The sequence below is a fragment of the Diabrotica virgifera genome, chromosome 3 (genome assembly GCF_917563875.1).
Source record: "Diabrotica virgifera virgifera chromosome 3, PGI_DIABVI_V3a".
Lineage (NCBI taxonomy): Eukaryota > Metazoa > Arthropoda > Insecta > Coleoptera > Chrysomelidae > Diabrotica > Diabrotica virgifera.
Window position 1 is genome coordinate 131,796,104 of NC_065445.1, and position 18,121 is coordinate 131,814,224.

Here is an 18,121-nt window from a genome sequence, read left to right on the forward strand (position 1 = left end):
TAAATTTTTTCAATCAAAATAACTTGGAAGTGGATAGATTGACCACTTTTGAGTAAATTTTGTTCTATAAATTTTTTTTTCCAAAGTTGATACTTTCCAAGTTATTAGCGATTGAAACTATGCGTTTTTCATTGAAAAAAAAACTCACATTTTATAACCGTTTTTCGTGAATAACTTAAAAATTTTAATTTTATAGAAAAAATTATTAACAACAAAATTGTAGTTAATAAAAAAACAAAGAGATTTGCGCAGGAAAGACCTATATAAACTCAATAACGACTGAGTTATTGCTCTCTAAAGGATGGTTATTTTCCAAGAACCTCGAAATGGAGAACCTTCAATTTCAAATAACTCGAATGTGATGCAATATTTTTGATGAAGTTCATTAAAAAACCTTTCAAATGAGCTCTCATAAAAGTTTTTGCATAAGAACTGACTGACTTACGACGAAAATAAAGTCGCTCCCTGTTTTTTTTTAATACAACAATTAAACCCTCGTCATTACAAACCCCTAATAGAAATGAATAGCTTCCCACTTGAAATTAGTTTTATTTAGGTATAATTGATACGATTCATGTGATTTGACCGGTTTGGAGAGCTTAGTTTAAAAAATAGTTGATTAATTGAGAATGACATTTTTATAATTTTTTAAAATTACAATATTAGTATATAAATTATATATATATTAATTATAATTTTTATATTCACTCCTGCCCACCTCCCCTGTGTCCTCCACGCAGCGTTCTGTCCCTGGATATTTTGCTTAGTTACGTCATGATCTACTTATTCCCAAATTTTGGTTCAGTATCTCGATCACGAACGTCACAAAATACCCTTATAATTGTTATATTCACCCTGCTCACCACCCCTTTGTCCCCCACAGGGCTGTCCGCTCCTGTAAGTTTTGATTAGTTACGTCATGATCTAATTATTCCCAAATTTTAGCGTATAGCGATACGCTATAATTACTATTTCTGCTAATTTTATTTTCTTAATTTTTAATTTTTTCTCAAAAACGAAACAACATTAGTCATTCAAAATTCACATGTAAATACAGAGCAGATGCTAAGAGGGACACGTTTTACGAAACGAAATGTTATCCTAAACAGATTGTATAAGATTAATGTTTCTTTCAAAGAAACACTTAATTGATTACGATGCCCCCAGAGTGCCACACCCAGAGTGCCACACTCGTCATGTCAATTTCTTGAAATCCATAAAAGTTTCTCATCCTTAAAACGCATAGGCAGAATTTTTTGGCTTTTCTGGTCATTATCTAAAACCGCAAAATGAGTCGACATGATAAGTGGGGTTCGAAGGAGGCAGTTCATTCCCAGCATCCGCACGAGGTAGACACACCCCTGGTCGTCGCTAACAACATACCCTTTCGAGAACTAAACAAAACACCTTTTTGTTACCAAAATAAATAAAATATTTACCGTTCGTTTTGTTACATTTATTTTTATTGTTTTCAATTAATTCCGTCAACATCACCACCGGAATATTGGTGACCCCGCGAGTATTTAAAACGCCGCGAAAATTTAAAAAGTTAGTGTTAATAATATACTTTATTCCGGTTTTAAATACAGTTAACATCGAATATGACGGACGGTAATACCAGTGCTAATACCAGTGCTAATACCAGTGCTTCAGTTGATCGGATTTCAGTTAAAATCCCACCGTTCTGGCCCAACGATCCTGATATATGGTTCCTGCAAGTGGAAAATCAATTTACACTGGCAAACATAACAAGTGACGCCACAAAATTCAACTACATAGTTGCCAATTTAGACAGAGCTTACATATTAGAAGTTAGGGACATTATTGTTTCACCACCAGCTACAGAGAGGTATGTAAAATTAAAGTCAGAGTTAATTAAGAGACTTAGTACATAACAGCAACAAACAATTAAATGGCTACTTGAGCATGAAGAACTGGGCGATCGAAGACCTTCCCAGTTCTTACGACATTTACAGTCTTTAGCAGGCACAACGGTACCAGACAATATTGTAAGGTCTCTGTGGTTAGGTAGACTGCCATCGTCTACACAGGCTATTCTAGCTACTCACGCTAAAACTAGTTTGGATGCAGTTGTCGAGCTAGCTGACAATATCTGAAGCTATAGCTCCTAGGGCCCAAATTTCATATAATACCATTAATAAATTGACAGCCGAATTAGCTGACATAAAAATCCAGCTAGCTAGCTTGTCGCAGGCTCAAGCACAAACAAACAGATACCGTCGCAACCGCAACAACTCAAGAGGCAGACCATATCCTAGAGATAGAAGCTACAGCAGGGAACGTAATAGTGACATTTGTTGGTATCACTACCGTTTTGGTGACCAGGCTCAAAAGTGCTCTCCTCCGTGCAATCATCAGGGAAACATCGCGGGCAGTCGGTAAGTGCGGCATCCGATCGAAGCCCAAAGTCTCGCCGCCTTTACGTAACAGACTATTATACTAAAAAACAATTTTTAATCGACACCGGTGCCGATCTGTGCGTTTTCTCGCGAAAATATTTACGGGGTGTATGCGGAAAGACTTCATACGAACTATACGCGGCCAATGACACTAAAATCGCGACATACGGTTATGTGAACTTAACATTAAATATCGGACTACGGCGTGATTTTACGTGGCGATTCGTAGTGGCGGACATTTCAAAGCCCATTATCAGAGCTGATTTTCTTTCCCATTTCGCTCTCCTAGTGGACATTGCTAACCAGTGCTTAGTAGACAGTACGACAACCCTTCGAACAAAGGGACTCGTTAAAGAGTGTTTCGATGGCAGCGTAAAGACTATCGCGGAGGTGTCGCGTTACAATGAACTGCTGCTACGATTTCCGGAAATCACGCGACCCACCGGTATCGTGAAAGATATTCAGCATCAAACCAAGCACCTCATCGATACAACACCAGGTCCACCCGTTTTTTCGAAGCCGCGACGATTAGCACCTGACAAACTGCAATGGGCTAAAAAAGAGTTCGAAAATCTTCTATGACTAGGCATCATAAGACCATCAAAAAGTAACTGGTCTACTCTACTGCACATGGTCCCGAAGAAAGGTGAGGAATGGAGACCCTGCGGAGATTATGGACGTCTAAACCAACGAACAGTTCCAGATCGATATCCAATTCCGCACATCGAAGATTTCGGTCAGTCGCTAGCTGGTAAGACAATTTTCTCTACAATAGATTTAATGATACCACCAGATACCAGTAGCCACCGAAGACATACCAAAGACCGCCGTTACCACACCATTTGTTCTGTACGAGTACTTATATATGCCTTTTGGTTTACGAAACGCAGGACAGACATTCCAGCGTTTCATAGACGAGATCTTACGTGATCTAGACTTCGCCTACGCCTACATCGATGACATTCTCATTGCTTCAGAATCCGAAGAGCAGCATATGTCGCATTTGGAAGAAATTTTCAAAAGGCTCAAGCAGTTTGGCGTTGTGATAAATCCAGCAAAGTGTCAATTCGGCAAAAACGACATTACCTTTTTGGGATACACAGTATCAGACGGAGGACTCACACCTCCACAAGAAAAAGTAGCAGCTGTACAAAATTTCACTCAGCCAAAAACAGTGAAAGACCTACGCAGATTTCTAGGTATGTTAAACTTCTGCCGAAGGTTCATACCCAATGCAGCTGAGCTACAAGCACCACTACATGATGCCCTAAAAGGTAATGTCAAAAGAAAAGCACCAATCGAATGGACACCACAGCGAATCCAAGCATTTGACGTCTGAAAAAACAGTTTAACTAACGCTGCTGTACTGAGCCACCCTGTAAACGATGTTGACATCTCTATCACTTGTGACGCTTCGGATTTTTGTGCGGGAGCTGTACTACAACAAAAAACGTATACAGGTATGAAACCTTTAGCTTTCTTTTCTAAGAAATTCTCACCTAGCCAAAAGAAATATAGTGCATACGACAGAGAACTATTAGCTATATATCTAGCCATAAAACACTTCAAGAAGCTTCTATTCTGGTAGACGGCAAAGAAACAGACAAAATTTGCATTCAAAGAGGTGTCAGACAGGGTTGTGTGTTATCCCCAACTTTGTTTAACGTATACTCAGAAATAATTTTTAATGAAGCCTTGGAAGGACAATGTGGAGTTCGAATCGGGGGAGAAACTATTAACAACATCAGATATGCAGACGACACCGCGATCATGGCTGAAAATATCGAAGATCTTCAATTCCTTATTGATCGAGTCACTAGAGAATGCTCCAATAACGGACTTAACATAAATGCAACAAAGACAAAGTTACTTGTGGTTAGTAAACAAGACGTCGGCCCTATGCAACTAATTGTCAGTGATGAATCAATAACAAAAGTTAACCATTTTAAATACCTAGGATGTTGGATAAACGAGACACTAAATCCGGATGAAGAAATTAAAACTCGTATAGAAATTGCAAGAGGAGCATTTATGAAACTTAGATCTATTCTGAGCAACTCTCAGCTGAATTTACAACTAAGAATCAAGTTCCTAAAATGTTATGTGTATCCTGTATTACTATATGGATGTGAAACCTGGATCATGAAGGTTAACATGATGAACAAATTAGAAGCCTTTGAGATGTGGTCGTATCGTAGAATGCTCAGAATATCTTGGGTTCAACGCATTTCAAACAGAGAAGTCTTAAACAGAGTAGGTCAAGGCGAAGGTGACTTAATGAAGATGATAAAAAAGAGAAAACTTGAATATCTGGGGCATATAATGAGAGGTAGCAGATACATGATGCTGCAGTTAATACTCAATGGAAAGATCGACGGAAAAAGAGGAATTGGTCGAAAGAAATATTCATGGCTCCGAAACCTTCGTCAATGGACTGGCTTATCAGCAGATCAATTGTTACATGCCGCACAAGATCGAGAACGATATCGCCAAATTGTTATGGAAGCTACCCACGCCTAAAAATTTGGGCACGGTACTTAAAGAAGAAGAAAACACTTCAGACATATAGCAAGACTCAAAAGCAAGGTCATAACGATATACACAGACCAGAAACCAGTCACCTTCGCCTTTACTTAAAAGCTAGATAAATGTAGTCCTAGACAGTTTAGATATTTAGACTATATAGGACAGTTTTGCAATAACATTCAGCACATTTCTGGATTAACAAATATTGTGGCAGACGCACTATCTCGAGTCGATAGCATCAAGAAAGATATCGACATCATGGACTTAGCTTTCGCATAAGAAACTGATCCAGAACTGCAAACTTTTTTAAGTGAGAAAACATCACTGCAAATGAAGAAAATACGCTATTCCGAACAAAACGTGAGTTTGTACTGTGACATATCAACATCTGCAGCCAGACCATTTGTACCGAAACCACTTCGAATGGAAATTTTTCGCACCATGCATAACCTAGCACATCCCGGAATCAACAGTTCTGTGAAGATGATCAGACAACGATATGTTTGGCCATCTATTAAATCAGATGTGAGGAAATGGACTCGAGCGTGTCTATAGTGCCAAAAATCGAAAATATCACGCCACATTGTTTTACCTACTGGAAGTTTTCTACCACTTTCCAACCGATTCGAACATGTCCATATAGACATTATAGTGATGCCGGTCTCAGAAGGAAACAGATACTGTCTAACATGCGTTTAGCAGAAATAGTAATTATAGCGTATCGCTATAAGCGTTACAAAAAAAATAATAAAAACCGCGACTTTGACCCCTTATAACTACCCTCGTCCCCCACTCTGGTTTCCGCCCGTAGGGAAAGTCATGTACATAACTAATTCAACACATCCCCATATAGTTTATCCATATTACTTATCACGAGCAAAATCCGCTCCCAGCTCTCGGACTATTATAATAGTATGCTGTTTTATCTGCCTTATATGAATTCAAGTTGGATATTTCTATGCTCCATATTCGGCTAGTGCTGTATTTGAGCTTACATATATTTATTTTTATTGCTTTTTTAGATATGTTTATGTCACGGATTTGGAACCGGACTGCGCCAGAAAAGTATTTCCCTGCTTTGACGAACCTGAATTTAAAGCTAAGTACCATATTAAGCTGGTATCACCAAACGAAACTTATGTGGCTATTTCAAATATGCCTGAAATTGTAAGTAAACTTTGTCACAATACAATGAAAACACATATGTAGAATATACCAGAAATTATTTCTTGTCTACAAAAGTTTTAACATAGAGGAAATTAGAGAATTTCGTTCCCACCTGTATACATACCATAGAGGTTACGAATTCGCGAACTGAAGCGAGGGTGCTGCCGCTTATTTGGAACTAGTAGAGGATTTGGGATAAAAACGTAAAAAAATCATCCGTTAATCTATGTATCAATGTTGATTGATTGCTTGTCGGGTGTGTTAATTTAATTTATTTATTTATATTAATTAATTACATCAATAAAAATATTAATTGTATCAAAATAAGTTATCCCAATTCCTTCGGCCATTTTCATGCAACTGCACTGCCACCTATAGTCGATTGAGTTCGCGATTTGTTTTGCCTTGTTCATATTCGAGATGCGGTATATTCATGTCTCTTAAGCTACAGTAACCATTTCATAAGGGGATCTGAGACTTACTCCTTATCTTTTTGAGGAACGATGGTTACTGCCACTGTGCCACTGCAGTTTAATATTAAGCTACAGTACCCAACACTCATATTTCAGGAACGAAAGTAGATTGAGGGTTGCTTCCGGCGGCAAATTTTGTTGCTAACTAATTGCTGAAAGATTAGGCGAGCGCCACACCCCTAATTTGAGGCTTAGAAATCAAAAAAGCAACCATGATTGGTGAATGGCAAATTTTGGTCATTCTTTATGTTTTCGAGGTCGCTGAATCCGAATATGAAGTTTATTTGTTCAAAAATCAAATTTTATGCAAAAATGCAAAAAATCAATTTTGATAATTTTTCATATTTACCTCGCTGTATCTTTGATCACTGTCAATATTTCCTTTTGAAAATTTTACTGTGTTATCATTGAAGAATTTAGATAACATTGAGATTTGTCCGAGATGTTTAAACAAATCAAAATAGAAGTTGTTAATGTTTAAACAATTTGTCGTCAGATTTCGTTAGTTTTATGTTTACTTAAAAAAATTGGGTGACAAACTTTTTAGTTTATAATTTTAACCAACACAGCAATTAAACATTCATAAAGAAGTTTTCTGGAAAATTTTAAGTAAAAATATGCAATAGGAAAAAAGTGATGTGACTTTATAGACGACTGGCACTCCCCCAAAAAACGCTTATTTCTTGAGATACTGACCACGTTGTGGTTAATGGCTAATTTTGATCATACTATGTTTGCTGAAAACGAAAATGAGGTTTATTTTGATTTTTAGATTGGCAAAATCGCAGTTTTGCACTAAAAATAAAAAAAATGAAATCACGTTTTTCTTAAAATTAAAAGTTGCACCATTATTTTTCTAAAAAAAATTTTTTCTTAAATATTATTATTTTAACATAAACTTGACTAAAAAGATAAATTTCAAATTTTGTCACTCAACTTTTGCGATTCAACTTTGCAACTCAGGAATCTGCAATTTTTAATTCAAACAATTCATAACTTGTATTATAATAAGATAGGAATATTGAAACATTGTCTTCAGAAAGCTAAGAAATATATACTACAAAAATTAAAAAAAAAATATTAAAACGGAACAGAGTTGTAGCGAGTTAAACGCAAAAAAACGCGGTCCCCCGCTTAAAATTCCAAATAAACCTAATTTTAGTTTTCAGCACCATCAAAAACATAAAGTATAATCAAAATTAGCCATTAACCACACCGTGGTAGGCATCTCGAGAAATAGGCGTTTTTTTTGGGGGAGTGCCGCTCGTCTATAAAGTCACACAACTTTTTTCCTATTGCATATTTTGACTTAAAATTTTCCAGAAAACTTCTTCATGAATTATATTTAATTGCTGTGTTGGTTAAAATTAAAAACTAAAAAGTTGGTCATCCAACTTTTTTAAGTAAACATAAAACTAACGAAATCTGACAACAAAATTTTTAAATATTAACAACTCCTCTATTAATTTGTTTAAACATTTTGGACGAATCTCATTGTTATCTAAATACTTCAAAGATGAAACAGTAAAATTTTCAAAAGGAAATATTTACAGCGACCATAGATACAGAGAGATAAATTTGAAAAATCATTAAAATTTATTTTTCGCATTTTTGCATAAAATTTAATTTATAAACATCTTCCCATAATTCTAGCTCAAAATAAACTTCATATTCGGATTCAACGACCTCGAAACCAAAAATAATGACCAAAATTGTTCATTCACCTAAAAGTGGATTTTCGTGGTCGGTATAACGTAATTTTAGGGGTTGCTGCTGCTCACCTAGATAGGGTATACACGCATTTACAAACTCACCCCCTCCATCCAATGCCGTTATTTCCATCCCCTGGATTTCACAAAAAGTGAAAATAACCAGTATAAATATTTAAAACTAGTGGGTATTTTTTGCTGGTTAATTGCTGCAGGTCTACGAAAAAAATTAATTTTTTGCTTCATCCCCTAAGTAGCAACAATGGCTACTGCGGTTTAATACTTAAGCTACAATACCCAACACTCCTATTTCAGGAGCGAAAGTAGATAGAGATACAATACAAGAAAGGTCTTTTTACGTTTTTAACTTCAGATATTAACTCGAAAACAATGACTCTATCGTTACTAATGAAGAGTACATTATTTACATACAAAGTGTTGGAAAATCTAAAAATTAGGCAGTTCACCAGATGTGTATCATGACACGGATATGTCAAATAGTTTTAAAGTAAGTATTATTTTTTTAAATACTTTATTCCTTATTTAAAACTTTAAGAACTATTATTTGTACCCGGTACTTTAAAATTATTTAACAGATTTAGCCATACGGCTCACACTCCCTCTAAGGGGAATATTGAATCATCCCAGATACCTACGGTATCAAAAGGATTGAGCTCTGGTGGGACTCTTTCCGTGTTATCGAGCCCTAGGTGACTTGGAATGCAGGTGTATCTCCCAGAAATTTTCGTACGCATCTGGCCGTCGCGTCGCGAGTAGTACAGCTTTCTGCATGGTCTTATAAAGATGTTTATTCAGACCCAGCTTTTTTATGCTTTCGAGGAGGGTCTTCGGAATGACTCCAGTAGTAGAAATAATAATCGATATCGTCTGGGTACTTTCCATTCTCCATTGCCTTCGTATTTGAATGTCTAGATTTTGGCGATCTTTTCAGTAAATTTACTACGTAGATTATTGTTGTTAGGTATCGCCACATCAAGTAGTGTTGTTTGTCTTGTTAATTTATTAACTAGTATGAGATCTGGTCTATTATGTGCCACTGTTTGGTCTGTGAGCACAGTGCGGTTCCAGTATAGCTTGTAGTTGCCATCCTCAAGCATACTCTCAGGGACGTATTGATAATACGGGAGATGGTCTGTTTGGAGAAGTCCCAGCTTGATAGCTATTTCTTGATGGAGGATTTTTCCTACTGCATCATGTCGTTCCTTGTATTCAGTTGCAGGAAATGCCTGGCAGCCCCCTGTAAGATGTTGGATGGTTTCTTGGGCTTGACATCCATATCGGCATCTGTCGTTTTGAACCTGAGGGTCTTTGATGATATATTTCAGGTAATTTCTGGTTGGTATAACCTGATCCTGAATGGCCAGTAATGAACCCTCCGTTTCAGGGAACATCTTTCCTGATGTCAACCAGTAGTTCGACGCTATATTGTCGACATAATCTTGGCTGACCTCATTGGGATGTTGCCCGTGCAGAGGTTTACCCGTCCAGGCGCGCACTTTTTCGTCCTTAGTAAGGTGGTTTATGCGCATTTGTGGTTCCCTCAGTTTGATCGTTGTTGTGTCATCTACTGCGCAGATAGCGCGATGTAGAGTAGATGTCTCAGCCTGCATCTGAAAATAAGTTCTTAAATTAGCAATTTGTTTATCTAATTGCTCACCTATATCCATAAGTCCTCTTCCTCCTAGATTCCGTGGTAATGTTGTTCTTTCTATTGCACTTTTAGGATGGTGTTTTTGTGCCTTTGTGAGGTGTGTTCGTACTTTTCGCTGAAGAGCTTCTATATCTGTTTTTGTCCACTTAACAATACCAAATGAGTAGCTAAGCGCGGAACATGAGTAGGTGTTTAGTGCCTTAAACAAATTTCTATTGTTAAGGTGTGAGCGAAGCAGCTGTTTTACCCTTCGTATAAACTCAGTAGTTATCTCTGTTTTCATTTGTTTATGGTCAATTTTCCGCGCTTGCTTTACTCCTAGATATTTATACATATCGTTTTCACCCATGGCCTCGATGTTCTGGCCATTTTGCATATCGAATCCTCCGGGCTGTACTTTCCCTCTGACTATATTTAAAATACGGCACTTTTCTAGTCCGAAGTGCATACTAATATCATTAGAAAAAGTTTCTACAGTTTTTAGCATCTCGTCGACTTGGTTTCGAGTGGAAGCCATTAATTTCAAATCATCCATGTACAATAAATGATTAAGCTTCGCCACCACATTGTTGTTATTTTTTATACTAAAACCTGCATCTGTGGAGTTCAATAGCTGAGATAGTGGGTTCATAGCTAGACAAAACCACATAGGACTCAACGAATCTCCTTGAAACAGGCACCGGCTGGGGCGGTATTTTGCTGGATCTTGGGTGTTATTTTGATCCTTCGGTATTAAATAAATGGTTCCCTGACTTAGGAATGATGGTATATCCTGCGGATTAGAAATAACATAATTAATTGGTGTTGATAAGCATTCATGAGCACTCCCAAACTTCTTGAGCCAAAAGTTTTGAACTCCGTCTGGTCCAGGAGATTTCCAGTTATGAAGCTCTTTGATGATATTTGAGACTTCTTCAGTGGTGAAGGGTTCGTAGAGAGTAGTAGTGTAGTGTTTGCAGTTCTGTGCCGTATCTTCTATCCATCCAGCATTGTTGTTAAGAGCAGCTGGTGTGGAAAGTTGATTTCCCCAAAACTCATGAATTTCTTCTTGGCTTGGATAAGACTTATCGAGATTTTCTACGGTGGAATTGAGTTTTCGATAGAACGCCTTCTCAGCAGTCTCAAAAAGGGCATTGTCGAATTTTCGGTTGTTACTCACTTTGTACCTTCTTTGTCGTCCTGAATAAACTGAGAGTCTTTGTTTTAACGTATCCAGGCACTGTTGGGCTGTGTTGTTTTCTGGATCATATCTTGAGTGTCTTGCAGTATTCCGTATTATTTCTTCAGCTCTCCTGATGACTCTTGTACTTCTTACACCTCGTAAGAGCGCCGGCTGATGCTGTTGAGCGCCGGCTGATGATCCAGCGCAGCACCTTCGGCGGGTGGAGCTCTTGTTGTTGTTTGGTTCGTTTGTGGTTGTGGTTGGGCTGTAGCTGATTGTATGACAGGGGCCCGCCTCCTCAACACCCTGCCACCGACGTCCCGCATGCTGTCACGTCCAGCGCCGGCTCCAGACGTGCCCTGGCGATCCCCAAGCAGCGATCCTAAACATAAATTATTATTCTCCATTCTCATGGGTGTGCATTTTATACCTACTGCCAGGTGTCAGTTTTTGTTCCACAGCAAGTATCCCTGCTACTCTCTGGGTATTGGCGCTACGAATACCCAGAAAGCATCCCCCATTCGCAGGGGGCCGCGCCTGATAGAAGAACTGACAAAAAACTCCCACAAGTTATTTGACATATTATTATCCTTATCAGACTTGGCAGAAAGTTTATGTATGTACTGTACCCTACTTAATTATGTTAAACAAACGTTTCTGGCTACTACCAGTGGCGTACGATGGGGGAAAGTGAATGGTGGGCCCTTCTCAAATTCTACGCCACTGACCAAACTGCTATTTTAGCATATTTAGTTTCGCCAATACTTTGTATGTAAATTTTAACTATTTAGAATGGGAAATAAGCCACAATATTATTAAAAAATGATTTTTATTAACGTTTGGACGCCCAAATCGGGTGCCATTGTCAAAATACAAAATACTATTGTATTTTGTATTTTGACAACGGCACCCGATTTGGGCGTCGAAACGTTAATAAAAATCATTTTTTAATAATATTGTGGCTTATTTCCCATTCTAAATAGTTAAAATTGTAAAAATGCCACAAGAAAATAGCTTCAGAACAACATTTGTATGTAAATAATGTACGCTTCGTTCGCAACCATGAAGTCATTATTTTCGAGATATTTGAAGTTAAAAATGAAACGGCACAGTTATTTCGACTAAGTAACTATGTCACTTCGTTTTTAATTTCAAATATCTCGAAAACATCTTTTCGATGTTCAATTATTCTTGTTCATTTGTACAATTGTACAAATTGTAAAATTTGTTCTTCTTTCGTGTCTATTTTGTAAACTTTCATTTGATCCATTAGTTAAAGAATTGTACTAAAATAACTTAACCGTGCGCTTCGCCGAACGCTAGTATGCAGTGCGCCAATGTTTGTGAGAAGGGTGACTTTAGCGTCATAAATAAAAAATTATAGAAGCTATAGATTTAATTTTAGAAAAATTTTTATATAAGGTTTTTTGTGTAGAATTTTCTGAATTTTTCAATGGTCAAGTCAGTTTTTTTCTAGGATTTATATTTTCGTAGTTATTAAAAAAAACCTATTAATTTCGCAGTTCATTTGTTAAAAAAAATGTTGTTATCTTGTTTAATTTTTTCCGGAGTCAAAATCTCTATTGACTCCCCTATAAGCCCCTAATACAAGATAATGTATCTATACTATCCACAGAGAACGGCAGTTCTCACCAGTGGAGCACAACACCCCTACAAGCGACACTATATATACACGAAATTTTCGATTTTCTAAACCTGACTGAATTGAAAATTTTGCCAAATCCCATCTTAAAGTTTAGGAAAATACTCGTCCATCCATATGTTACTTCTCCATTTTGGTCCAAGGGTGTGGATTTTACGGCCCTTCCCATTTAAAGCCTGTTTTTCGTTCTCGTCCCCAAAAATTTCAAAAATTTAAGCCCGACCTTTGCGGCTTCTGATAGCGTAGATCATTACCTTTCCAACGCATGTTTAATTTTGAAAATCGGTTATACCATTCAAAAGTTATCGAGCTCAGAAATATGACTCAATTTTTATTTAAAAATTGGAAAATGTTTGTGGATATATGTATGTTTGTATGTATGTGTGTGGAAAAGTTAAACCGATCTGAATTTTTTTTTCTGTGTTTCAAGAGGGTGTGAGGGCCGATTCAGAACCGGTCTAATTTTTGACTTCTGACTACCCGTAAGTTAGCTAGAGGACTAGGTAAATACAAAATAGCATATTTTTTGGGTGTATATCTTAGGTTCAAGGAAAGACAGGAAAACTGCAAATACACCAAATCAATAGAGTTGAGTTAAGCTTTCAAATGGCGCCTAAGCGATCAAGCTGAGACATACGCACTGCTCACCATAGCCAAAAAAACTGAAAAATTAAGCTTTGAAAATTTTGGTTTTTCGACAATTACTCAAAATTTCAACCTACGAATTTCGCCAATAACTGAGCGTTTGTAGAAGGACTCAGGACGCGTCTAACGGTGTATACCTTATATTTGGGAAAATTCGAATTTTTAAGTTATAGAATCTTGGATGCATCAGATACTACTTGTCAATTCGTTTCAAATTCATGTTTAGTGATCAACATCAGGTAAGCCGTTCCGAAGTTATAGAGCTTCAAAAGTATAATTAGTCCAGGAACTGAAATTTTTCACTTCGTAATTTTTACAGAATGGATAGTGTTTAGGCAATACGTAAAGTATCCTTAACAATAGTAACCTATACTTATTGTACGGTTATAGAGTATATTCCCATAGGTAAGCTGGTTAAGAGTAGATAACGATTTTTCATATGTAATTTAAAGTATTATCTGCATAAATGGCACAAAGAATATTTGCTACGAGAGGTATATGGTTCAAAATGCATACAGTATCACGACTAATAAGTTATGTTCACATACATGTAGAGTACTTACAGTTTTATTCCTTGATGACGTGTCACATCAGAGCTCTGATTGAATTCCATAATCCATTTGGTTCATTTGTAAGGCACTCACTAATACGCTAAATAAATCATCGTCGATAATACTGAGCAGATTGAATTATCTGAGCGGTATAAAACGATAGCAAAAAAAGCCGGTAAAATGCGGCCTTTTTACGAATAGCGGGAGCGTCGATAGATTAGAGATGATTCTCGTTAGGAAGCTTTTGACGATCTGCTCCGGCGAGGGGTTCAAATGCGAGTCTCAACAATAACCTGGAGTTTCCAGAAAGGTTACATAAATACTACTTGAATTTTAAGTAATCAGTAGTACAGGGGCGTAACTAATTATTTTAGTGAGCCGTGTATAATATATTTATTGTACATATTGCCGGGGGCGACAGGCGAGAGAGATGGCCTATATCACCTCGAAGAGAGGGGATTGGCAAAGATGTGCACAACGATAAGAAATGTTTGAAGAAATTAGAGTTTATATACACAAGGGGTAACAACGATAAAATGGAGGAAAACGATAAGTTTTCCCCCTAGGGATAGATTTTAATCTTCCAGGGGAATCACAGCGATTTTCGTAATACCACGAAGAAAATCACCGTGAGTAGTGTGAATCTTGACAGTACGAACTAGACCATCCTTACCAGGCAATACATCTATTACCCTGGCAGTTGGCCATAAGAGTGGAGGAGTACCATCCTCCTTCAACAGAACCAAATCCCCGATCTTGACAGGGTCAGTAGGGTCGGTCCATTTATTTCTTTGCTGCAGGAGGCAAAGATAGTCTTTTTTCCACAATTTCCAAAATTGCTGTTGAATTTTACTAATACGCTGAAAAAGATTCAACCTATTTTCAGGTATCTCTGAAACACTTGGTTCAGGGGGCGCGGTTAAACTTCTTTGAACTAAGAAGTGAGCTGGAGATAGGAAAGCGAAGTCATTGGCGTCAGACGACATCCTAGTGATGGGTCTCGAATTTAGAATAGCCTCGATTTGGCATAATACTGTGTTAAACACTTCAAAGGTGAAGTGGGAATTTCCTATAATTCGATAGAGGTGATACTTCACACTCTTTATTCCTACCTCATGGAGGCCGAATTGATGGGGGTTGCGGGGAACACCCATCTTGAAAGTTATGGAGTTTTGAGTACAGAATTCCTTAATCTGTTCCGAATTATTTTGATTTAAGAAAAAATCATAGAATTCGCGCATTTCATTTTTTGCCCCATGGAAATTTGTGGCATTGTCGCTCCAAATAATACTGGGCGTGGATCTTCTGGCAATAAACCTTTTCAGAGTAAGAATATAGGCTTCTGCGCTTAATCCTGTGACGAGTTCGATATGAACACATTTAGTGCTCATGCAAATGAAATAGGCTACGTATGCTTTGTAAAGCGGTGCCTTCCTCAAATGTGAGGACTTAATTAAGAAGAACCCCCCATAGTCCACTGAGACGACTTGGAAGGGTCTAGTGGGGAGTACACGATCGGGATGCATATCTGCCATCTGTTGAACAGAATTGGGTGTCATGAATCGGAAACAGTTTACACACTTACGAATTAAGCGTTTAATCTGTCTTAATCCGTCAATTGGCCAGTACTTCATTTTGACATACGAAAGTACTGTTTGCGCGCCTGAATGTAATAACTTATGATGAGCTTGAGTCAAGATTAGTTCTACAACTCGACATTTAGAAGGAAGTAGAATGGGGTGTTTTTGATTATACGATATGGGGGCGTGTCGGAGACGTCCTCCCACACGAATCAGCCCATCATTATGTTGTAGGAAGGGGTTGAGTTTACGAATGGCTTTATTGGTCACGAGTTTAGCATTTTTCAATTCAAGAATCTCTTTTTTAAAGTAGATACTTTGGATATACCTGATGATCGCGTGATCAGCGATCTCCATTTCGGGTGGCGTCAATATATCCGTATCTCGTGGAGAGTTATTTATTTTCTTTTTAATATTACTGATGAATCTAAAAAGATAAGCGACAATTCTTTGAATTTTACGAAAAGAAGAAGATTTAGCGAATAGATTTTCAAAGGTGTCGTTGAGTTCGTGATTTGTTGCTATGTTTGAGACAACTAACTTCCTTAATTCAGGAAGATCATCCTGAAAATGAGGAATTTGATGAAGAGAAAAATCGATGGGATTGTCTCTAATAAAGCTAGGTCCGCATAACCAGTCTTCGGTGGTCTGGGGATTATCAAAGACATTTATCCCTCTGGAAGCGGGGTCAGCGATGTTTTCGTGACTTCTGACGAAATGGAAATCACAAGGAAAAGTTTCCAACAAGGAATTGACCTTTTGAATTCTGTTTTGTACAAAAATGTTCCAAATGTGTTTTTTAGAAAGTATCCAAGACAAGGCAATTGTAGAGTCAGCAAAGAGATGAGATGAAGATATACTCAAATTTTTCTTGAAGATGTGAAAAAGTCTATGAGCCAGAGTGACTCCCAACACTATTCCACAAAGTTCCAATTTGGGGATGGTGAGTTTATTTTTTAGCGGAGAAATTTTGTTTTTAGAAGCGATAAGCCGCGACGATACAGAAAAGTCTGAGTATGTCGCTTTGAGATACACACAAGTGCTGTATATTTTTTCCGATGCGTCGGTGAAAATAATTAATTGAACATCAACAACTTTCTTTTGTAAAAGTAAGCATCGAGGTACCTTGACCTCTTCTATAGTTTTGAATGTCGATAAGAGGTTTTGCCAATTTTTCATAATGATGGGTGAGTCAATGGGTTGATCCCAGTCCAGTTTCTGGGACCATATTTCCTGTATCAAGAGCTTAGCGTTCACAAGGACAGGGGATAACCATCCTAGCGGGTCATACAAAGTAGCAATGTAGGAGAGAATAGTACGTTTAGTAACAACATTAGCCAATTTGAAGATAGGAGTTTTAAACGAAAAGTGGTCGCGTTCTGAATCCCAGAATATGCCTAAGACTTTATCAGATCCCGTGAAGTTAAGACTGACTTCAGAGACGGGATTTAAATTGTGTTGAGACAGAAATTCTGAAGAACTGCAGTTCCACTTGTGGAGGAGGAAACCATGGGTTTCTAGCAAAGAAGTTAATTGTTCGAAAAGACAACTTAATTCATGAAGACTGTCAGCACCGCTGATCAGGTCATCCATATAGATAGATTCTTGCAGAACACTAGTAGCAAGTTCGTGGGTATGTTTGTTGTTGTCAGCGATGTGCTTGATAACTCTTTGAGCGATAAATGGGCTACTTGGGAGCCCGAAGGGTAATCTTTGAAATTGATAGCACCGTAAAGGCTGCTGAATATTGTCCCTAAAGAGAAAATTTAACAGAAATGTTTCAGTGGGACAAATGGCGATTTGTAGGAACATAGCCTTGATGTCGCCTACTAGTGCGAATTTAAACTGACGAAACTTAGCGAGAATGTCAAAAAGTTCATGTTGGACGACATAACCTTTGTCTATGACGTCACTGAGGGAGATTCCCGTAGACGATTTATTGTTTGGATCGAAAACTATACGAGTGGAAGTAGTAGAGTTGGATTTGAAAACGGGAAAGTGAGGGAGAAAGTAATTAGGTTTACCTGAGTCATTTAGCATTTTTAACGGCACTTGAATTATTTGTCCGTTATTGAGATATTCCGATATAATGTCCTGATATTTTTCCAATAAATCAGGGTTGAGTTGAAAACGTTTCTCGAGACTGAGAAAACGTCTTTTTGCCGAGAGAAACGAATTTCCCATGTCTATATCTTCGATAGGGAGTTTGAGATTGAGTGTGGACTCATATCGTCCATTGGGGAGAACATTAACATGTTTTACAAAATTAATTTCAGCGGGGTGATCATTAATGAGATCGGTGTTCTGAGGAGCGGCTTCTTCCAGCTCCCAGAATTTTTGTAAATGATCGGATAGTTCCTCGTTGGACACTACCGGCTCATTTACGGCGGAAGGAGTGTTATGAGAACAACAAGTAACGAGAGAGTTTGAATAAAATTCCAAAGCCTTTTTAGTATTTTTCGACTTAAGAGCAAAGTCTGGAACTGACCCTGATATCGTGTACCCGAGTAGAGTGCGTTGAAGAACGGGAAGACCTTTTCCCAAACGAATTAT

General features: G+C 37.7%; 2 protein-coding genes across 2 annotated transcripts in view; one reads left to right on the top strand and one right to left on the bottom strand.

The window, feature by feature from the left end:
• LOC126881317 (uncharacterized) overlaps nucleotides 1-18,121 on the bottom strand; it is a 261,916-nt gene that overhangs the window by 226,813 nt on the left and 16,982 nt on the right. The window lies entirely within an intron of this gene.
• Nucleotides 1-18,121, top strand: part of LOC114341112 (glutamyl aminopeptidase) — a 256,934-nt gene that overhangs the window by 45,450 nt on the left and 193,363 nt on the right. The window contains exon 3 of the mRNA XM_050645538.1: nucleotides 5,969-6,113. Within this exon, the coding sequence (XP_050501495.1) occupies nucleotides 5,969-6,113 (145 nt within the window). The remainder of the gene's footprint in view (nucleotides 1-5,968; nucleotides 6,114-18,121) is intronic.